At 41.5% G+C, this 22,511-nt stretch overlaps 1 protein-coding gene across 1 annotated transcript in view; it reads right to left on the reverse strand.

Moving 5' to 3' along the window:
- The window catches only part of LOC106604548 (phosphatidylinositol glycan anchor biosynthesis class G (EMM blood group)), a 127,027-nt gene that overhangs the window by 47,523 nt on the left and 56,993 nt on the right, over positions 1-22,511 (reverse strand). Inside the window, exons 7-8 of the mRNA XM_014199297.3 lie at positions 13,819-14,036; positions 10,908-11,183 (exon numbers count right to left, since the gene is read on the reverse strand). Coding sequence (XP_014054772.3) covers positions 10,908-11,183; positions 13,819-14,036 — 494 coding nt within the window. The remainder of the gene's footprint in view (positions 1-10,907; positions 11,184-13,818; positions 14,037-22,511) is intronic.

Consider the following 22,511-nt stretch of genomic DNA (forward strand, 5'->3'; position numbering starts at 1 on the left):
GACGACCACTGCCTTGCTAAAGAAGCTGAGGGTAAAAGGTGATGGACTGGCCAAGCATGTCTCCAGACCTAAACCCTATTGAGCATCTGTGGGGTATCCTCAAACAGAAGGTGGAGGAGTGCAAGGTCTAACATCCACCAGCTTTGTGATGTCGTCATGGAGGAGTGGAAGAGGACTCCAGTGGCAACCTGTGAAGCTCTGGTGAACTCCATGCCCAAGAGGGTTAAGGCAGTGCTGGAAAATGATGGTGGCCACACAAAATATTGACACTTTGGGCCCAATTTGGACATTTTCACTTAGGGGTGTACTCACTTTTGTTGCCAGCGGTTTAGACATTAATAGCTGTGTGTTGTGTTATTTTGAGGGTACAGCAAATGTACACTGTTATACAAGCTGTACACACTACTTTACATTGTAGCAAAGTGTCATTTCTTCAGTGTTGTCACATGAAAAGATATACTCAAATATTTCCAAAAATGTAAGGGGTGTACTCACTTTTGTGAGATAGTGTATATATATACATACACACACACAGCTCTGAAGTGACAACGATACTGAAGAGTCTGCTTAGGAGACAAATACTCTCAACTGTTTGAATAATAAAAATAGAGTTTAAGTTACCTGTGATGAATGCTGAAAACAAAAAGTGTAATTTCTATATGCAGGAAATCCTATTTTAATAATGGGCATGGTAAGAATTGACTACCAAAGTGCGAGTCATAATTCCCATGACACCTTCTAGCAAAATCTGAAAAGCGGTTCCTTCATTTATTCCATAGGATATTTTTAGATTAACTTAAAATAAGGTCTGTGTTTGGTTTAGGCTTACACCACCTTGCCAATTTTATAACTGTGTAGATATCCATAGGATATAACTGATCAATATAAGCGAAGATCATTTTTATGAAAATATGTTGACAAACGTTACCTAGTGAGATTTACACGGGTATCAAAACGCGGAGGCGGTTTAAGCACAACGCACAGACCTTATTTGATGTAGATCAAGACATTCTCTATGGAAGACATGAACGGTAAAATAACGAAGGAACCCCTTTCAAGTTCAGCCGCAAGTTATTACAGGAATTATGACGCGTCGACTATTTCTCTCTAAACCATATACCTTTGACTATTACGAGCCTGCTGCTGCCTACCACCGCTCAGTCAGACTGCTCTATCAAATATCAAATCATAGACTTAACTATAATATTATAAACCTTAGGTCATTAATATGGTAAAATCCGGAAACTATCATCTCGAAAACATTATTCTTTCAGTGACATACGGAACCGTTCCGTATTTTATCTAACGGGTGGCATCCATAAATCTAAATATTCCTGTTGCATCGCACAACCTACATGTTATTTCATAGTTCCGTAAAATTCTGGCAAATTAGTTCGCAACGAGCCAGATTCTGTATACCCTGATTCTGCGTGTAACGAACGCAAGAGAACTGACACAATTTCACCTGGTATTATTGCCTGCTAACCTTTTAGCTAAATATGCAGGTTTAAAAATATATACTTCTGTGTATTGATTTTAAGAAAGGCATTGATGTTTATGGTTAGGTACAGTCGTGCAACGATTGTGCTTTTATTCGCAAATGCGCTTTGTTAAATCATCCCCGTTTGGCGAAGTCTGCTGTCTTTGTTAGGAAGAAATAGTCTTCACAGTTCGCAACAAGCCAGGCGGCCCAAACTGCTGCATATACCCTAACTCTGTTTGCAAGACAAGTGACACATTTTCCCTAGTTAAAATACATTCATGTTAGCAGGCAATATTAACTAAATATGCAGGTTTAAAAATATATACTTGTGTATTGATTTTAAGAAAGACATTGATGTTTATGGTTAGGTACATGTCGGAGCAAAGACGGTCCTTTTTCTCAAATGCGCACCACATCGATTATATGCAAAGCAGGACAGGCTAGATAAATTAGTAATATCATCAACCATGTGTAGTTAACTAGTGTTTATGATTGATTGTTTTTTTATAAGATACGTTTAATGCTAGCTAGCAACTGACCGTGGCAACGTAAAGCAGGTGGTTAGAGCGTTGGGCTAGTTAACGTAAGGTTGCATCCCCAAGCTGACAAGGTAAAAATCTGTCGTTCTGCCCCTGAACAAGGCAGTTAAGCCACCGTTCCCCGGCCGTCATTGAAAATAAGAATGTGTTCTTTAACTGACTTGCCTAGTTAAATAAAGGTTTAAAAAAAAATATATATATATATATATATATAAAATAAATGTAAAAAAAAAAATTGGTGGACAAAAATTCTGATTAGCGATTGTTATGAAAACTCGAAATCGGCCATTCCGATTAATCGGTCGACCTCTAGTCTGGACAGGGAAACATTTTCAAACAACTCTTTCGCGTCGGGGCAAAGTATTGCTGCAGAGTCAATTAAACATTATTTAATGAATTCGCTCTCAGCGAATGGCTTGCTATGTTCAGCAATTTTGTGGGACAGTACATAGCTAGCTCTCACAATTCTGTTTGCTGAACGCAGTTTTGTGAAAAGTCCTTGCTGCTTTTGCAACTGAGAAAGCAACTCTATCGATGCACTTGCCCTCTGCTCAGAAGACATATTCCTATATTTCTCTACATGCTTTTTCTGGAAGTGTCGGAACAAGTTGTAGTCGTTCAAGACAGCGATGCTCTCTTTGCACACAGCTTTCCCTGATACCTCAAATAAATATTTCGATGTCAACTCTTGCTGGAACACCCTGCATTCATTGTCTACTTTCCTTTTTAATACACATTTTTGCACAATTTCTAGCTATCTACCATTTGTAACTGTGACGCGTGTGTCAGCCTGTCAGTCACTGTCTGTCCTTGTGCAGTTGTTATTTATACAGTTGAAGTCGGAAGTTAACATACACTTAGGTTGGAGTCATTAAAACTCGTTTAACAACCACTCCACAAATTTCTTGTTAATAAACTATAGTTTTGGCAAGTCAGTTAGGACATCTACTTTGTGCATGACTAGTAATTTTTCCAACAATTGTTTAGAGACAGACTATTTCACTTATAATTCACTGTATCACAATTCCAGTGGGTCAGAAGTTTACATACACTAAGTTGACTGTGCCTTTAAACAGCTTGGAAAAATCCAGAAAATAATGTCATGGCTTTAGAAGCTTCTGATAGGCTGTTTGACATAATTTGAGTCGTTTGACATAATTTGAGTCAATTGGAGGTGTACCTGTGGATGTATTTCAAGGCCTACCTTCAAACTCAGTGCCTCTTTGCTTGACATCATGGGAAAATCAAAAGAAATCAGCCAAGACCTCAGAAAAAAAATTATAGACCTCCACAAGTCTGGTTCATCCTTGGGAGCAATTTCCAAATGCCTGAAGGTACCACGTTTATCTGTACAAACAATAGTATGCAAGTATAAACACCATGGGACCACGCAGCCGCCATACCGCTCAGGAAGGAGACGCATTCTGTCTCCTAGAGATGAACGTACTTTGGTGCGAAAAGTGCAAATCAATCCCAGAACAGCAGCAAAAGACCTTGTGAAGATGCTGGAGGAAACAGGTACAAAAGTATCTATATCAGTAAAACGAGTCCTATATCGACATAACCTGAAAGGCCGCTCAGCAAGGAAGAAGCCACTGCTCCAAAACCACCATGAAAAAGCCAGACTACGGTTTGCAATTGCACATGGGGACAAAGATCGTACTTTTTGGAGAAATGTTCTCTGGTCTGATGAAACACAAATAGAACTGTTTGGCCATAATGACCATCGTTATGTTTGGAGGAAAAAGGGGGAGGCTTGCAAGCCGAAGAACACTATCCCCAACTGTGAAGCACGGGGGTGGCAGCATCATGTTGTGGGGGTGCTTTGCTGCAGGAGGGACTGGTGCACTTCACAAAATAGATGGAATCATGAGGGAAGGAAAATTATGTGGATATATTGAAGCAACATCTCAAGACATCAGGAAGTTAAAGCTTGTTCGCAAATGGGTCTTCCAAATGGACAATGACCCCAAGCATACTTCCAAAGTTGTGGCAAAATGGCCTAAGGACAACAAAGTAAAGGTATTGGAGTGGCCATCACAAAGCCCTGACCTCAATCCTATAGAAAATGTGAGGGCAGAACTGAAAAGGCGTGTGCGAGCAAGGAGGCCTGACTCAGTTACAACACCCTAGGAAGAGTAGCTGCTGATTTGGGGATCCATAATAAATACAAATCTCTACCTTTTTGCCAGAACAGGTTTTTAATCAGAAAGGGAATCCCGCAAGGCTCCCTTCTCTCCCCCCTTCGGTTTCTCAAGGCATGCTGAGACAGAGAAAGTAAACCTATCAAGGCGTACTGAGACAATAATTGGAAGCGATGCCTTGTTCCCCGCCAACCTTTTAATTGTATTTTTTAAGTTCACCATCAGTTGTGTGTGAAGACTAAACAAGCCAATGTAAAACATTTCCTGCAAATGCTTTTTTCGGGACTCCAATATGAAAGAAGCATATTCTAATTATTGACTGGGCTAACACGTCTAGTAAGAGAGCATTGAATGAACCTAATAATCAAAACATTCACTATATATACAAAAGTATGTGAACACCCCTTCAAATTAGTGGATTCGGCTACTTCAGCCACACCCGTTACTGACATGTATATCAAATCGAGCACACAGCCATGAAGTCTCCATAGACAAACATTGCAGTAGAATGGCCTTACTGAAGAGCTCAGTGACTTTCAACGTGGCAACGTCACAGGATGCCACCTTTCCAACAAGTCAGTTCGTAAAATTTTTGCCCTGCTATAGCTGCCCCGATCAACTGTAAGTGCTGTTATTGTGAATAGGAAAAGTCTAGGAGCAAAGTGGAAAATCGTCTGTCCTTGGTTGCAACACTCACTACCGAGTTCCAAACTGCTCTGCAAGGAAAGTCAGCACAAAAACTGTTCGTCAGGAGCGGTGTAACGCTCACTGCCATTGGACTCTGGAGCAGTGGAAACGCGTTCACTGAAGTGATGAATAACGCTTCACCATCTGGCTTTGGCAGATGTGGATGCCAGGAGAACGCGACCTGCCTGAATGCATAGTGCCAACTGTAAAGTTTGGTGGAGCACGAATAATGGTCTGGGGCAGTTTTTCATGGTTCAGAATTGGCCCCTTAGCTCCAGTGAAGGGAAATCGTAACACTACAACATACAATGACATTCTAGATGATTCTGTGCTTCCAACTTTGTGGCAACAGTTTGGGGAAGGCCCTTTCCTGTTTTAGCATGACAATGCCCCCGTGCACAAAGTGAGGTCCATACAGAAATGGTTTGTCGTGATCGGTGTAGAATAATTTGACTGTTCTGCACAGAGCCCTGACCTCAACCCCATCGAACACCTATGGGATGAATTGGAACGCCGACTTTGAGCCAGTGCCCGACCTAATAAATGCTTGTGGCTGAACGAAAGTAAGTCCCTGCAGCAATGTTCCAACATCTAGTGGAAAGCCTTCCCAGAGGAGTAGAAGTTGTTAGAGAAGCAAAGAGGGGACCAACTCCATATTAATGCCCATGATTTTTGAATGAGATGTTTGACGAGCAGGTGTCCACATACTCTTGGTCATGTAGTGTATGATGATTGAAAGACTGGAGAGTGAACACGGTCATTAATCAGGGTGTACGAAACAAATTTATCAGGCCTCATCAGATATTAATTCCAAAGTGAGGTATTGACAAAAAAGGTATTTAACACAGAAGAATTTGAGTCAATTATGAATATTCTGACCCCTCGTGTTTAATCATACTTCCTATAATATACAGCAGTGTTTCCCAACTCTGGTCCTTGAGTACCCCCAACAGCACATCTTTTTGTTTTGGCCCCGGAACAGCACATGTCAAATCATTTCTAAGCCTTTAACAATTTGAATCAGTTGATTTTGTCCACGGCTACAACAAAATTGTGGGCTGTTGGGGGTACTGGAGGACTGGAGATGGGCTGTTGGGGGTACTGGAGCTGGGCTGTTGGGCGGACTGGCGATGGGCTGCTGGGTGGACCGGCGATGGGCTGCTGGGCGGACCGGCGATGGGCTGCTGGGCGGACCGGCGATGGGCTGTTTGGGCGGATTGCCGATAGGCTGCTGGGAGTACTGGCGATGGGCTGTTGGGGGTACTGGAGGACCGGAGATGGGCAACACTGATATACAGTATGACCTAAAGCTAACTGCCAAATAAAGAAACACTTGAGTAAATGAGGGATACAAAGTATATCGAAAGTTCCGGAGTTAAAAAAGCAATTAACATCCCATCATGCTTAGGGTCATGTATAAAAATGCCCAGTTTCCCATTTCTCAGTGACTTTGAAAGAGGGGTCTCAAAGGAGCACAGGGGGTTTCATGTACGCGTCTGTGTCTCTCAGTCACCAACTCTCAACCCAATTGAACACTTATGGGAGATTCTGGAGCAGCGTGTGAGAGCATTTTCCACCACCATCAAAACACCAAATTATGGAATATCTCATGGAAGAATGGGGTCGGGTCACTTCAACAGAGTTCCAGACACTTGTAGAATTTATGCCAAGGTGCATTGAAGCAGTTCTGGTGGCTCAACGCCCTATTTATACACTATCTTGGGGTTTCCTTTATTTTGGCAGTTAACTTTACATGATCAGTTGAAGTAATACTAACATACTGTAAACTACATACCTAATGAGTATATACACTACATACACTATCAGTTCATTTTAGTATACTGTAAACAAACAGTATGCTTTCAGTTGAGCGTACTAGCTCTTCGCCTGTCTACCGGAAGTTGATGTTATTGCTATGCAGCCTTTTGCTAGCTACAGTGGCTTGCGAAAGTATTCACCCCCCTTGGAATTTTTCCTATTTTGTTGCCTTACAACCTGGAATTAAAATAGATTTTTTGGGGGGGTTTGTATCATTTGATTTACACAACATGCCTACTACTTCGAAGATGCAAAATATTTTTTATTGTGAAACATGCAAGAAATAAGAGAACAACAACAGAAAACTTGAGCGTGCATAACTATTCACCCCCCCAAAGTCAATACTTTTTAGAGCCACCTTCTGCAGCAATTACAGCTGCAAGTCTCTTGGGTTATTTCTCTATAAGCTTGGCACATCTAGCCACTGGGATTTTTGCCCATTCTTCAAGACAAAACTGCTCCAGCTCCTTCAAGTTGGATGGGTTCCCCTGGTGCAATCTTTAAGTCATACCACAGATTCTCAATTGGATTGAGGTCTGGGCTTTGACTAGGCCAATCCCGGACATTTAAATGTTTCCCCTTAAACCACTCGAGTGTTGCTTTAGCAGTATGCTTAAGGTCATTGTCCTGCTGGAAGGTGAACCTCTGTCCCAGTCTCAAATCTCTGGAAGACTGAAACAGGTTTCCCTCAAGAATTTCCCTGTATTTAGCACCATCCATCATTCCTTCAATTCTGACTAGTTTCCCAGTCCCTGCCGATGAAAAACATTCCCACATCATGATGATGCTGCCACCACCATGTTGGTGTTCTCGGGGTCATGAGAGGTGTTGGGTTTGCGCCAGACATAGCGTCTTCCTTGATGGACAAAAAGCTCAATTTTAGTCTCATCTGACCAGAGTTCCTTCTGCAGTATCTCCCACATGCCTTTTGGCGAACACCAAACATTTGCTTTATTTATTTATAACGTTTGCTTATTTATTTCTTTAAGTGATGGCTTTTTTTCTGGCCACTATTCCGTAAAGCCCATCTCTGTGGAGTATACGGCTTCAAGTGGTCCTATGGACAGATACTCTAATCTCCGCTGTGGAGCGTTGCAGCACCTTCAGGGTTATCTTTGTTGCCTCTCTGATTAAATGCCCTCCTTGCCTGGTCCGTGAGCCCTCTCTTGGCAGGTTTGTTGTGGTGCCATATTATTTCAATGTTTTAATAATGGATTTAATGGTGCACCGTGGGATGTTCAAAGTTTCTGGTATTTTTTTTTATTACCCAACGCTGATTTGTACTTCTCCACAACTTTGTCCGTGACCTACTTGGAGAACTACTTGGTCTTCATGGTGCCGCTTGCTTGGTGGTGCCCCTTGCTTAGTGGTGTTGCAGACTCTGGCGCCTTTCAGAACAGGTGTATATATACACTGAGATCATGTGACAGATCATGTGACACTTAAATAAAGTCCACCTGCGTGCAATCTAACTAGTTACGTGACTTCTGAAGGTAATTGGTTGCACCAGATCTTATTTAGGGGCTTCATAGCAAAGGGGGTGAATACATATGCGCGCACCACTTTTCCTTTTTTTTTTCTCTCTCTCTTCACCAATTTAGACTATTTTGTGTATGTCCATTACATGAAATCCAAATAAAAATCAAGTTAAATTATAGGCTGAATTGCAACAAAATAGGAAAAACGCCAAGGGGCATGAATACTTTTGCAAGGCACTGTAGTTAGCATAACAACTTACTAGTTAGACATTTTACGACTTCGGTGTGTTCTTAAATTCAATGTGGAGTGCCAGAGTGCGCTCGCAAATTCAGAGCGTTGTCAGATTGTCCGTTTGTAAATTCACAGCGTTTCACTCTCGGAGCGCACACTGGACGCTCAGGCCGATGAGTAAGGTTGATTTGAGCATTCTGACCTTACAACGGCAGTCAAGCACCCAAGCTAACATTGGCTAGCTAGCTACTTCCAGACACAAATGGGACCACTCTGAACATTTTACTCGCCCTAGCAGAGCGTGACTGCAACTGTGCTGCTGGCAACAATTTAATTACGTTTTTTTAGCCGACGTTTACTGACACCGGCAATATTCAACTGGTGTCGAGCATTCGTAAATTAATTATTCTGCGCCCTGGTATACTCAGACGAGAGTGCTCTGAAATCGGAGTAGGAAGCCAGAGCAAATTTACGAAAGCACCCGAATGTCCATTGAGAACGCACAACGACTATACCATTTACATGACGGGAATAATCAAGTCAATAAACGTTGGGTAGTTAAATAGCCTATAGTTAATATACTGGCAAGTTTGATGTATAAGTAGCCAACTAACGTTAGGTAGCTAGCTAACATACCGGTACATACTGCTGTAATGATATGCTATGTGGTTCATAAGGACAGCGTAGCTAACAAATTGTCAGCCAACATAACGTGTAAGGTAACTTATTTGAAAAGTCATTACTTTATTACATTGCTAAAAATTTTCTGAACATGGTCATAATTAGTTAAAGCAATGAATTTTTATCCGCTCTTGTACTTTGGCTGCATATTTTCCGACATTTTCTTAAAACGATGTGAAGCCACGCCCATTTCCTGAAGAATTGCATTATGGGCCCTAAAGTACGTAAATAGTGTCCCCTGTGTTTATACTTCATATTTTGGCGAATTTAATACAACATCCGGGAACTTTTGGCATACTAACTATGCCCATACTATGACCTATAAACATTCTATATACTCAATTCACGTCACAAATAGTACTGTAATGAAACAGCAGGGAGCAGGTTTCGAACCGTCGACCTTCAAGGCCGAAGTCCGGCGCGCTATCGACTGTGCCGCAAAAGCATGCTCGTCCGGCAGAGTCGATTTCCGCGCTTATAAACCCAGGGTCGTTACAGTATGGTTAGTGCGGTTAGTATGAGTATTCGAACACTGCTATTGTCATGTTAGTACATAGCTACAGAATGTGATTGTCTCTTGGACAGAGAGAGCATCATTGGACACATCATCCAGCTAAAGGAGAGCCGAACACACAAGATGTCCACTTGGCAAAAGATTTCAAATGTTAAAAAAGTGCTTCTGACATCTGGTTAGGCAACCCTAACCCCAAATAACATAAACAAGACTCACACTCTATGGAGAGAAGACCATAACTGCAGTGATCAATGCATGTCAGACTGTACGGAGAACATAACTGCAGTGATCAATGGATGTCAGACTGTACGGAGACCATAACTGCAGTGATCAATGCATGTCAGACTGTATGGAGAACACAACTGCAGTGATCAATGCATGTCAGACTGTACGGAGAACATAACTGAAGTGATCAATGCATGTCAGACTGTACGGAGAACATAACTGAAGTGATCAATGGCTTGTCAGACTTGCTATGTTTCACTGCACAACACGACCTCAACAAACAAGACGATATCTTCCTTCCAGCTCTTTATTTAGGTGCATGGGAAGGACAATCATTTTTTTCTCTGGAACAGACTCACTTATTAGCCTTTTCTCTCTCTTGATGTTCTTTTCACCTGTCAGCACTTTCTGTTAGTTCCCAGAAGGGGGAGAAAAGGCCACTTCTTCAGACATACTGTAATTAAGAAAGCTTGGTGACACTGGTGTTTCTAATCTCATTAGATGGAGAAAAATACTGGTTTGTCTTTAAAAACTTGTCTGCCTTTATCTAGCAAGAGTAAATGAACGTTCATTATTCACTTCTCTTTTTGTTGCATGCTTGAGGTGCAATTTTGAAATAAACTGTTCGGTCCACTGATTTCGCAAGTAAGACTTGCAGGAACAGAAATAAGTAATTATAAAGAAAGGCCAGTGTAATTTCAAATTATTTTTGTCTCAATGGATGCGCCTTTTTTTTAATCAACATGCTCTTGTTTTGCACTATGACGCTAATGCAATTATTTCACCTGTCTGCGCAATGATGCCGATGGCAGGGAACAGGCTACTGTGGTTGGGGACGGTCAGAGAAGACAATGCACCTTTTCAGACCTCAAAAGTGGTCTAATTTAAATGTAAGAGAAATGTCAGTGAAAGACACTGTTATGATATGCTGTTATGAAATGGTTAAGGGGTGCTTGTTTCAATTACTTCAAAAGAACCCAAAACGTAACTACTACCATTAATTGCTAGGTTGTTTTTAATACACACAAGGAAAACAGCAGAGCGTAAAGTATGACCAGTCTTTAGAAGACAAAGAGCTACTAATGTCTCAGTGTCGATGTACTCACCTTCCCAGGGGGCTTTGCTCCCCTCCTGGCTGCCATGGATACCAGGATGCAGAGCAGGGCTGAGGAGAGGGCCACTGCCCCGAACACCAGTCCCCAGGAGAGGCTGCAGAAGTAACAGGAGCTCTCGGCCGACGTGCACACCAGCACGTGCACAGAGGAGAGGAGCAGGCACAGCAGGTAGAAGGGCAGCGAGAGCAGAGCAGAGGACACAGGGAGATCCACCTCTGAGGCACTGCTCAGTGCCTCGGGCATGGCCAGCAGCATGAGGAGAAGGAGCTGGAGAGAGAAAGGGGAATGCACACACTGAGAAAATCCTGGAATTAAGTAAAAAACAGACTCAATGGTGTATTTACATATGCATGCAGATACAGCACTAACACCGGACAGACCAAGCTCATCTCTATCGTTGCAACTGTTGCATGAGTCAAACAGTAAAGGAAACAGCAGATGGAAAGAGATGGATGGATAGATAGGCAAGCTATGAGGTAACACTTGAGTCAAAGGTCCGCAAGTAGAGTGTGTGGGTACAGAGAACAGACATTTGTCAATCCGTGGTTGATGTGGCTTGAATTGAGTCAAAGCTAAAGCATCATTTGTGTGCTTCTTGATATTTGCATTTGGATTTTGGCTTGACTGAAGTCTTTTAACTGGAACCTTTGAATGTGCCATCTTGGAAGCAAATATGCAAGCTCTTTCTTTTCAAATTAAACACCAGAGACGCGTGTTCCATGTCCTTTGCTATGCAGTTCCCTTTCTCGTCCCATCTCTACGGACTAAATCTATCAGGGACGGTGCACTAGAAAGATGACTAGTTGCTTTGTCCTTGAGTACTGACTGTAACAAAATGCTGACAAGTACAACTTTTTCATTTGAAAACAGCCTATTTTCTCTCTCTTTGCATCTTTCACTTCTTTCTTCCTGATGGGAGGCAGTCACCTCTGAGGGACACTTCTTAGTTTCTATTCAGAGTTAGGGATATTTTTGTCAACTTTCCCCACTGCTCCCAATAATGCTCACTGAGGAGTCTATACAGAGCGTTCTATGTCATACTAGAATTAGCATTTTATCTCTGATAAGAAATAAGTAACTTGTAGGAAAACAGTCTAAAAGCGTGAACATGAAGGCAAAGCCAGTGATTTCAAATGGAAAACAGTACAAACTGGAATAATGTACAGTATTTACCATTTCTAAGCAAATTCGAAAAGTGGATGCAAACTTAAAAAAGTTTTTTTTAAATCGACTGCTAAATATCCCAATATTATTTTGGACGATATTCTATTGATACATTGACTCAACGTATTGATTTGTAAAAGCTAGCGCTAAGCGACTGTACCTACGCCAAAACTATTTTTCAACCTATAAGCTTGTTCTCCATCTTATTTTTAAATAGTGGGCCAACATGTTTACAGGAATTTTATCTCCCTGACTGATCAAAACTCGCTTTCTCATGGCTCTCTTGTCTCTCTGCAGCAGATATATGGTGAGCAATATGTTTGGAATCGTGAGAATTGCAATACATTATCGTATTGACACCTAAGTATGGTGATAATATCGTGAGGTCCCTGGCAGTTCCCAGCCCTATTCTAAACCCATGAGGTTATAACATACAGTATATTTTATAAAAACAGCTCTACCAATGATCCAAAACAGTCCTACGTTAAGTCAAACCCTTACACAAGGAATGCAAGTGAGCATTTGCCAACACGTTCTGTGATTGTTACAATTATTGTTTTCAGCTTTTACAGCAAAATTACCTTTTTGCATATTAAAGCCTCTTCTCCAAGATTAAATGATCAAAACATATTGAAATGAACATTAGCTGTGACTGCAACAGTCAGTGTGGCAGATTTAGCTTTGTTAATTTGTTTTGAAGGCAACGTGTGGGAATTGCCCCATCCAATATCGTTCACGTGGCAGAATCGTTGTACAAGCCAAGGAATGTTGTAAAGTTGTACAGTTACCGCGAGCCCCTTCGGCCCAATAAAAAGTTTACTTGGAGAAATGCTTGCTCAACAAAGAGCAGTAGAGATCTGTTTCAACTGTCGAATTCTTCTCACACTAGCTCAAGGTCATTTTAATAATTGAAGGCTATATCAACACTATGTAAACCATGGGCTTTAATAAAGTGAAGCGTAATATCAACATTACATTTGTTTCATTAATATTGATTGTGTTCTATGAATATGCCTAGTCTAGATTTTGGGTCTCTTCAAGAGCAGAATTGGCATCTTAAAATGCTAATATATTTGGATGTGGGATCTTTATGGATGTAGGTACCTCATCACAACAGTTTAGAATGCTAAGTGATTATTTAGGCCAATACTATACAACATAGAAACCATCAGCAATATCCCACCATGGTCACACACCATACCATGCACTGGCATGCATATATACTGTACTTAACAGTTTAGGTATGTAGAAAAGTGTTCCTAATCATGATGTATTTCTCAGGAATGCTGAATTGTCTGTGTTGCTCTCAACAACCTCCATTCTGTCACACCTCTGGGTAGCTGTTGTGATGACATCCTTTAGGTCTGATATCTGATTGGAAGCTCCCAGACATTTCTTGATAGTCTTTTCCTGTAACTCAACAGTTCTGCTTGCACATTGCTAAATTGTGTATATGGAGTCAGATAATATTTGAATAGACTTTGTTAATATAGAAATTGCATAGTGTTATTACGGGTCATATGTGATGTATATATACACAAGGTATTATCCACTACATCATCATCACCACTACCCTCATTGGGTTAAGTTCCTGCCCCCTGATCCTTGGCCCACTCCCAGCTCAGGGGTGCTGTTTCCCCTTGGCACAGATCTAGGATCAGGTTCCCTTCAAACCTTAGCAATTCGTGAGGAAAATTACAAACTGACAAGCATCTAGGGGCAACACCCCACTACCCACCTGGAAGACGAGGACCATGCCCACCACCATGGAATACATGTCGTATTTGCCCAGCTGCTTGCTGAGGGCTGCGCTCATGGCCCTGAGGGCCTCCAGGTACTGCTTGAACACCTTCTTCCCCATGTTGGCCAGCACCTCTGAAGTGTTGCCCTCCACCACCAGCTTCACCCAGTTACCATGGGACTTCTCTGCCACACGGAACTGCTCATAGCCCTCCTCTGTGGGAGAGATATGAGACGAGGGAGAGAGATATGAGAGGAGGGCGAGGAATGGAAGGTGTAATGACAAAATGTGGGTTTGTGATATAAGATGCATATTAATAAAATCAAGCAATTTCCCATCATGAACAATAAACAAACTACAACTGCTGCTACTTCTACTACTACTGGAAGTTGCACACGTAGACAAAACATAACTAAAAGTATCACCTTTGAAGACTGTGTTGTATATATTTTACAATAACACAATGACATGCTAATAGTCACTCCTGTGGTAGAAAAAAAACACACAGGTAATCATTTACACAAATGAAACATGCTCAAATCATTTGCGTTGGAGACTTGGAGTAACGCATAATCAATCAACTGCACTTAAATGAAGTGGGCCAACAGTACATTCACTCCATATCATTTGTATGCAGGTGTATAGCTCCATTAGCATTGAGGTTGTCAACTCGGACCCAACTCATAATGGTCAGGATTAGGGTTGCACATTTTGGGGAAAATTCAGGAGGTGGAAACTTTTCGTGGGAATTAATGGGAATATATGGGAATTAACGGGAATATATGCAAATTAATACTCATGTTTTTTGCATTGGATATATTTACCATATCATTAGGAGACAGAAACATAAACCTTATCATAAGTAGACATAATTGCAAAGGATGAAATCCTTCCAATAGAAATAAAAAAATTAAAAATTGTTACGAATTGAACTTTAAATTAGTTGACTCTTCACATGGGATGATTTCACTGAACAACAAAATAAAGTGAATACTGAATGATCCCCAATGATCCATCGCATCTCCCAAAAACATTTCCAACTGTCACAGACGTCGATGAAAGGTGACCAAAACGCAGCGGGTATAGTGCTCATCTTCTTTTATTATTAAAAAAGTGAACACTTAAACGAAAACAACAAACCGACAATCAACAGTTCTGCAAGGTACACAGACTATACAGAAAGCAACCACCCACAAACCCAAAGGAAAAAACAGGTTGCCTAAGTATGGCCTCCAATCAGAGACAACGAAAAACACCTGCCTCTGATTGGAAACCATACTCGGCCAAACATGGAAAAAGAAACATAGAAATAAAAAACTGGAACCAAAATCCCCCAGAACCCCAAAAAAACAACACACACAAAACAAACACCCCCTGCCATGCCCTGACCATACTACAATTACAAATGACCCCTTTACTGGTCAGGAAGTGACACCAACATACATCTGTAAAATGAGAGTCTAAAAACTAAAGCTTTGGTTGTATTCCTTTAAAGGCTTCCTGGACCTCCTCAATGTCCTCCTCTAGAACAGCAGACTCTGAGGCCTCATCTTCACTGTCACTTTCCAACCTTGTTGAGGGTGGCTTGTTGTCAGGGTCAAAAAGCCTCAAATTTGCCCACATGGCCACCAATTTTTCAACCCTTGTATTGGTCAGCCTGTTGCGTGCCTTGGTGTGCGTGTTCTCAAACAAGGACCAGTTGCGCTCTGAGGCAGCTGATGTTGGTGGGATTTGCAGGATGATGGAGGCAACAGGGGAAAGAGCTTCAGATCCACAAAGTCCCTTCCACCAGGTGGCTGATGAGATATGTTGGCACAACTGCCATATTGCATCTCCATCCCAAAGCTCTTGCTTGGAAGTGTACTTCGCCAGACTGCCAAGAACCTTGCCCTCATCTAGGCCAAGGTGGCGAGACACGGGAGTGATGACACCATAGGCCTTGTTGATCTCTGCACCAGACAAGATGCTCTTGCCAACATACTTGAGGTTCAACATGTACGTTGCGGCGTGTATGGGCTTCAGGCAGAAGTCTTCACGCTTTTTGATGCATTTCAGAAGTGCAGTTTCCTCTGCTTGGAGCAAGAGCGAAGTGGGCAGGGCAGTACAGATTTCTTCTCTTACATATCCAAGCAGAGTCTGAACATCAGACAGGATGGCATTGTCTCCCTCAATCCGTGCAATGGCTACTGCTATTGGTTTCAGGAGTTTCAAGCTGCTTACCAATCTCTCCCAAAATACATCATCCAGGAGGATCCCCTTGATGGGGCTGTCCATATCGGCAGACTGTGATATGGCCACTTCTTGGAGAGACTCCTTCCCCTCCAGGAGACTGTCAAACATGATGACAACTCCACCCCAATGGGTGTTGCTGGGCAGATTCAATGTGGTGCTCTTATTCTTCTCACTTTGCTTGGTGAGGTAGATTGCTGCTATAACTTGATGACCCATCACATACCTAACCATTTCCTTGGCTCTCTTGTAGTGTATCCATTGTTTTTAGTGCCATGATGTCCCTGAGGAGCAGATTCAATGCATGAGCAGCACAGCTAATGGGTGTGATGTGAGGGTAGGACTCCTCCAATTTAAACCAAGCAGCCTTCATGTTGGCAGCATTGTCTGTCACCAGTGCAAATACCTTCTGTGGTCCAAGGTCATTGATGACTGCCTTCAGCTCATCTGCAATGTAGAGACCGGTGTGTCTGTTGTCCCTTGTGTCTGTGCTCTTGTAGAATACTGGTTGAGGGGTGGAGATGATGTAGTTAATTATTCCTTGTCCACGAACATTCGACCACCCATCAGAGATGATTGCAATACAGTCTGCTTTCTCTATGATTTGCTTGACCTTCACTTGAACTCAGTTGAACTCTGAATCCAGCAAATGAGTAGATAAAGCATGTCTGGTTGGAGGGGTGGGTGTATGCTGGGCGAAGAACATTTAGAAATCTCTTCCAATACACATTGCCTGTTAGCTTCAGGGGTGAACCAGTTGCACACATAGCTCAAGAAGATATTTATCAGTATTTCGCTATGTTCCTCCATTCAGTCAAAAAAACTTCTTATCCAGGAGGACCATGAGCTGTTCCTATCGATAAGGTGTCTGATTCATAATTTTCACCTCGAATAGAAGTAGAGGGACTTTTGTCAGAAGTTGATTGTTGAGAGGGCTGAGGGAACTTCATGCACTTGGCCGGATGATTCTGCATCTTTGTTGCATTCTTCACATATGATTTGGCACAGTATTTGCAAATGTACACAGCTTTTCCTTCTACATTAGCTGCAGTGAAATGTCTCCACACATCAGACCATGCCTGTGGCATTTTCCTGTAAAGATTAGATAAAATGAGTAAAAAAAACAACAAATACAATTCCATGTACAGAAAAATAGTTAAGCAGTTAGATTAAACAACTCCTTTGCAAGATACATGCTTTAAAATTTAACATGTATGGAAACAGGTGAATTAACACTCCTCAGTTAGCAGGCTCAAGCAAGCTAAAACCCACATGGTAGCAAAAACTAACTAGCAGAAATTGTTAACAAGTAAGAAATGATTTAAACACACTTTGCTGTAGGCTACTATTCACTAGTTAACAAAAAATAATGTATATCATATAAAATATATTCACCTCACCCAGTATTGTAATCAAAACTTACCAGAAAGCATGTAGTCCTTGGCTCAGACAGCATAGTAGTGTGGGCTCAATAGCATCTCATTAGTGTGCAAGATCTTGAGAATCAGCTGTACATGTGATGGAAGAATGCACTGTGCATGCAGAGGGTTGCAATTCCATTGAATTGGGGCGAGTTTAACCAAAATATACCACAAGACCTAGAATTGCCTTGTGTATCCCACAAAAAATATTTGGCATTCCTAGTCCATCGCCAAATATTTCTGTAAAAAACCCAACGATAAAGCCGTGTCCCTATTTTGTTTTATTCGTCTCAGGCTGTTGGCGGTAGGTGCATGCGATTCAGCTGTGAACTGTTGCCATTTTGAACCATTTCATGTGTCTGAAGGTACAAACTCTGCCTTCCCGGAGGGCCCAGAAAGCAAATCAAGTACACTATAGGTGTACCGCTGACCAATCAGATGGCTCAGATTACCGTGTCTGCAGTAATGTAGCAGGCATAAAAGAAAGCTACAACAAAATGGATAATGTGAGATTTAAAAATGTTTAAAACCATGACTAGAGAGAGTCAACGAATACAGCAAAGAGCTGCTGTTTTTACGAGTGAGTCAATGTTTAAATTCTGACTCAGCACTGTCAACACTTTGTACTCAACACTTTGATACGCCATAAAATGCGCATTCTTCCGATTTTTACTCATCTCTACAACAAACACTGCAGCAGTAATGAATGAGTAGGAAAGTGTATATACAGCCGTGGCCAAAAGTTTTGAGAATGACACAAATATACATTTCACAGTCTGCTACCTCAGTTGGTATGATGGCAATTTGCATATACTCCAGAATGTTATGAAGAGTGATCAGATGAATTGCAATTAATTGCAAAGTCCCTCTTTGCCATGCAAATTAACTGAATCCCCCCAAAAAACTTGTCCACTGCATTTCAGCCCTGCCACAAAAAGACCAGCTGACATCATGTCAGTGATTCTCTCGTTAACACAGGTGTGTGCTGACGAGGACAAGGCTGGAGATCACAATACTGATTGAGTTTGAATAACAGACTGGAAGCTTCAAAAGGAGGGTGGTGCTTGGAATCATTGTTCTTCCTCTGTCAACCGTGGTTACCTGCAAGGAAACACGTGCCATCATCATTGCTTTGCACAAAAAGGGCTTCACAGGCAAGGATATTACTGCCAGTAAGATTGCACCTCAATCAATCATTTAACTGATCATCAAGAACTTCAAGGAGAGCGGTTCAATTGTCGCGAAGAAGGCTTCAGGGCGCCCAAGAAAGTCTCCTAAAGTTGATTCAGCTGCGGGATCAGGGCACCACCAGTACAGAGCTTGCTCAGGAATGGCAGCAGGAAGGTGTGAGTGCATCTACACACACAGTGAGGCGAAGACTGTTGGAGGATGGCCTGGTGTCAAGAAGTGCAGCAAAGAAGCCACTTCTCTCCAGGAAAAACATCAGGACAGACTGATATTCTGCAAAAGGTACAGGGATTGGACTGCTGAGGACTGGGGTAAAGTCATTTTCTCTGATGAATCCCCTTTCCGATTGTTTGGGGCATCTGGAAAAATAGGACTATTGGAAAATTATGTAGATATTTTGAAGCAACATCTCAAGACATGGGGAAGTTAAAGCTTGGTCGCAAATGGGTCTTCCACATGCACAATGACCCCAAGCATATTTCCAAAGTTGTGGCAAAATGGCTTAAGGACAACAAAGTCAAGGTATTGGAGTGGCCATCACAAAGTCCTGACCTCAATCCTATAGAAAAGTTGTGGGAAGAACTGAAAAAGCATGTGCGAGCAAGGAGGCCTAGAAACATGACTCAGTTACACCAGCTCTGACAGGAGGAATGGGCCAAAATCCACCCAACTTATTGTGGGAAGCTTGTGGAAGGCTACCCGAAACGTTTGACCCAAGTTAAACTATTTAATAGCAATGCTTCCAAATACAAATTGAGTGTATGTAAACTTCTGACCTACTGGGAATGTGATGAAATAAATCACTCTCTACTATTATTCTGACATTTCACATTCTTAAAATGAAGTGGTGATCCTAACTGACATAAAACAGGGTATTTTTACTAGGATTAAATGTCAGGAATTGTGAAAAACTGAGTTTAAATGTATTTGGCTAAGGTGTATGTAAACTTCCGACTCCAACTGTACATAAATAATGCGGTGAGGCTCGAGTCGCCCCATCAGCTGGAAGATGGTGTCCCTTTTTGGTCAGTGTCAGTGGAGGAATGGGAGAGCGGAGGGATGTTGAGAGCCGAACCCTCAGTCTGCTGCTCTCTCCCTCCGCTGACACTGACCATCAGATGCAGGCACCATCAGCCCAGGATCTATTACCAGTGTGACCCTGTAACCTACCTCAAATTTGGAAATATAATATAAAACAATGGCCCGAACAACAATGGATTGGAAGGGCAATTCAAGCAAAGCCAATATGCGGTCATAATGTATTGGGCCTATAACTTACTGCACAAACCTCATTGCTACAGTACTGTTTTTAATTGGTTAATGTTGCATAGGCTTACGTTTAAGTCATGCATTTTGACTCAGAAAGTGATCTTGACACAGAAAAGGATGGTGGCCACTGTTCTAGAGTTTTCCCTGTTAACATTATCAACGTTTCCCTTTATGGTGGCAATTGTGATCGAATCATTGTAATATTAGCCACCTTGAATGCAACATACCAAAACAAAATGAACTATTGAAGAGATTTTGTTGTAGGCAGAACGCGTCGGAGTAGGATTCTATTACATAGACAAGCACTACTCAGCCCGTACTCTACACAGACCAGTGTGGAATAAACAAATCAGAGCTGCAGTAGGCCTATATGCAAATAGACCATTGCCATATATAGATCTGTGCTATTTACATTGAACTGGACTGTGTTCACAGCATTAGCTGTCGTGAGTAGATGCACTTGTTTTGAGATCAAAGTGAAAGCTGCATGTAGCCACGTGTGCACATTTTGTTCATATCCTTTGCTAGTTAGTGAGTTATTAGCCCAGTTATAGATCATTTGCAGTCAGCAATAGGGGAGTGATTGCTTCCTACAAGAGCACAAAACGTGTACATTTCTAGGCATCTTTGAAAAGCGAGTCAGGTAAATAACTTTTTTTTGTCATAAAGGGGCAGTGTTGTATTTTGAGACAGGCTTGAATAATCTAAGCAGCCAATAGGCAGACGGTATCATATTTTGTCTGGTTCTCTGTAATAATGGTATGGGAATAATAATGCATTTTAATTTTGTAAAGTGGTTTCTTGCATAAAACAACACAAAGACATTTTCAGTCACCTCCTTGGTCTGAAGGACAAGTGGATGAACAGGTTAATGTCAAGCCCTGCATGTTTTTTTCTGAAGTCTCATGGAATGTAGGCCTACATTGAACACCACACATTGGCTTCTACTGTAGGCTGAATGATAGTACAGCTATTTCCAGGTTAAAATGTTATGGGATGCATTTTCTTCATTGTTTTTTATGTTAGGCCACTCTGGTAGGTCTAAATTATGATCAAATAGCCACAGAAGCCTACATCGCCACTGTTAAAACTAACTTAAACTGTATACAGCCTCAGTGTTCACAGTAAACACACGCTGAGTTTGCACAACATTTTCACAACATTCAAGCTTCCTCTCAGCAGACCTGAAATTTGCTCGGTGATGAAAGAAATGACAGGGAACATTGACAGTGACCATGGTCATTTGGCTGACAAATAACAGTTATCCAAAATTGCATGACCGTCACAGCCCTAACTTTGGGAACAATGACATTCAAAAGTAGAGTATAATATAGAACAGCCTTTCTTCGTTTTGGCTTTATTCTAATGTTCTAGAATTCACACTACCTTACTTTTTCCTGATCTGAATAATATGAGCATAACTATGATAAATGGTGATTGTGATTATGTCAGACACAGGAATGGAGGTGGAAATATTAGAGCCTTCAGCAATGGGCATGAATAAAACAATACAGATGGTCCTCTGTCAGAAAGAAAAGGAAGAGAGATGGGTCAGAAGATGGCTGAAGGCCACAAGATGCCGGAGGTTATTATCAAACCAAAGATAAATTAAAAAGAGAGTGAGAGACATGGGCTGTATACTCTAATGTGAAATTTCATTACCCTATAGTAGTGCTGAACGATTAACTGACATTTCGGTTGTTTTTTAGTTTTTAAACAACTAATGACGATGTCGGTTTAATTATTTGAATTCCATTTTGTTCTGTTTTTTTCCCTGTGAGCTCAATGAGCAGGTTAACTAGAGATAAATCAGATCCAACATGAACTGTTCAATGATGTAGTTTCCAACAGGCCAATATTCTACATAGTTTAGCGCATAAAACGTGGTAATTCACTACAATGAGCATAATCCATTGTGATTCTACTTTTCCGGTCTGTGTTTATTTTATGCCTGCTACGGAAGAGACAGAAGAATGGAAGATCGTGAGGGGATATAGAGAGCAGCTGTTGCTTCGCAAGGTATCTCTACCTGAAAATACAATCTAAGTGTTTGATAGTTGATATTCAGCAGTCATAAAAGTATTCCTTATTTACTTTGAAGAACTACTAAAATAGTGATTTTATCAGACAGCATAGGCAGCAGCTCTATAAAGATGAGATGATGACTTGGAATGACATAATAGTCATCAAATAAAACAAATGTGATATACACAACAACTGAAATAATTTATTAAAGTAATGTAACCAGTTGTACTGCTAAACACCAATTACACAAACAATAACAAAATCATTAAAAGTACTCATTCAGTTACTGCACACTACACAGGACCCTCTTTCCGTTCTGCTCTGGATTTCCCCAACAGAGAAGCGAAGATGACACACCATCCATTTGGCGCCCTTCAACTTTCATTTAATTCATTGATCATGGGCTAGGAGAGATGAATGCCCTAGCCTGGCATGGCCCAGGTTTTTTATTCCCTCTCCACTGTCTCCTAATGGGACTATTATGGCCCTTACTTTCCTCATCGGGCAGCCAGCTAATTGCTGCAGCCAGGCTCCACTCAGAATGGAGAGGGAGAGAGA

The sequence above is a fragment of the Salmo salar genome, chromosome 05, assembly GCF_965601325.2.
Source record: "Salmo salar chromosome 05, fSalSal1, whole genome shotgun sequence".
NCBI classification, from domain to species: Eukaryota; Metazoa; Chordata; class Actinopteri; order Salmoniformes; family Salmonidae; genus Salmo; species Salmo salar.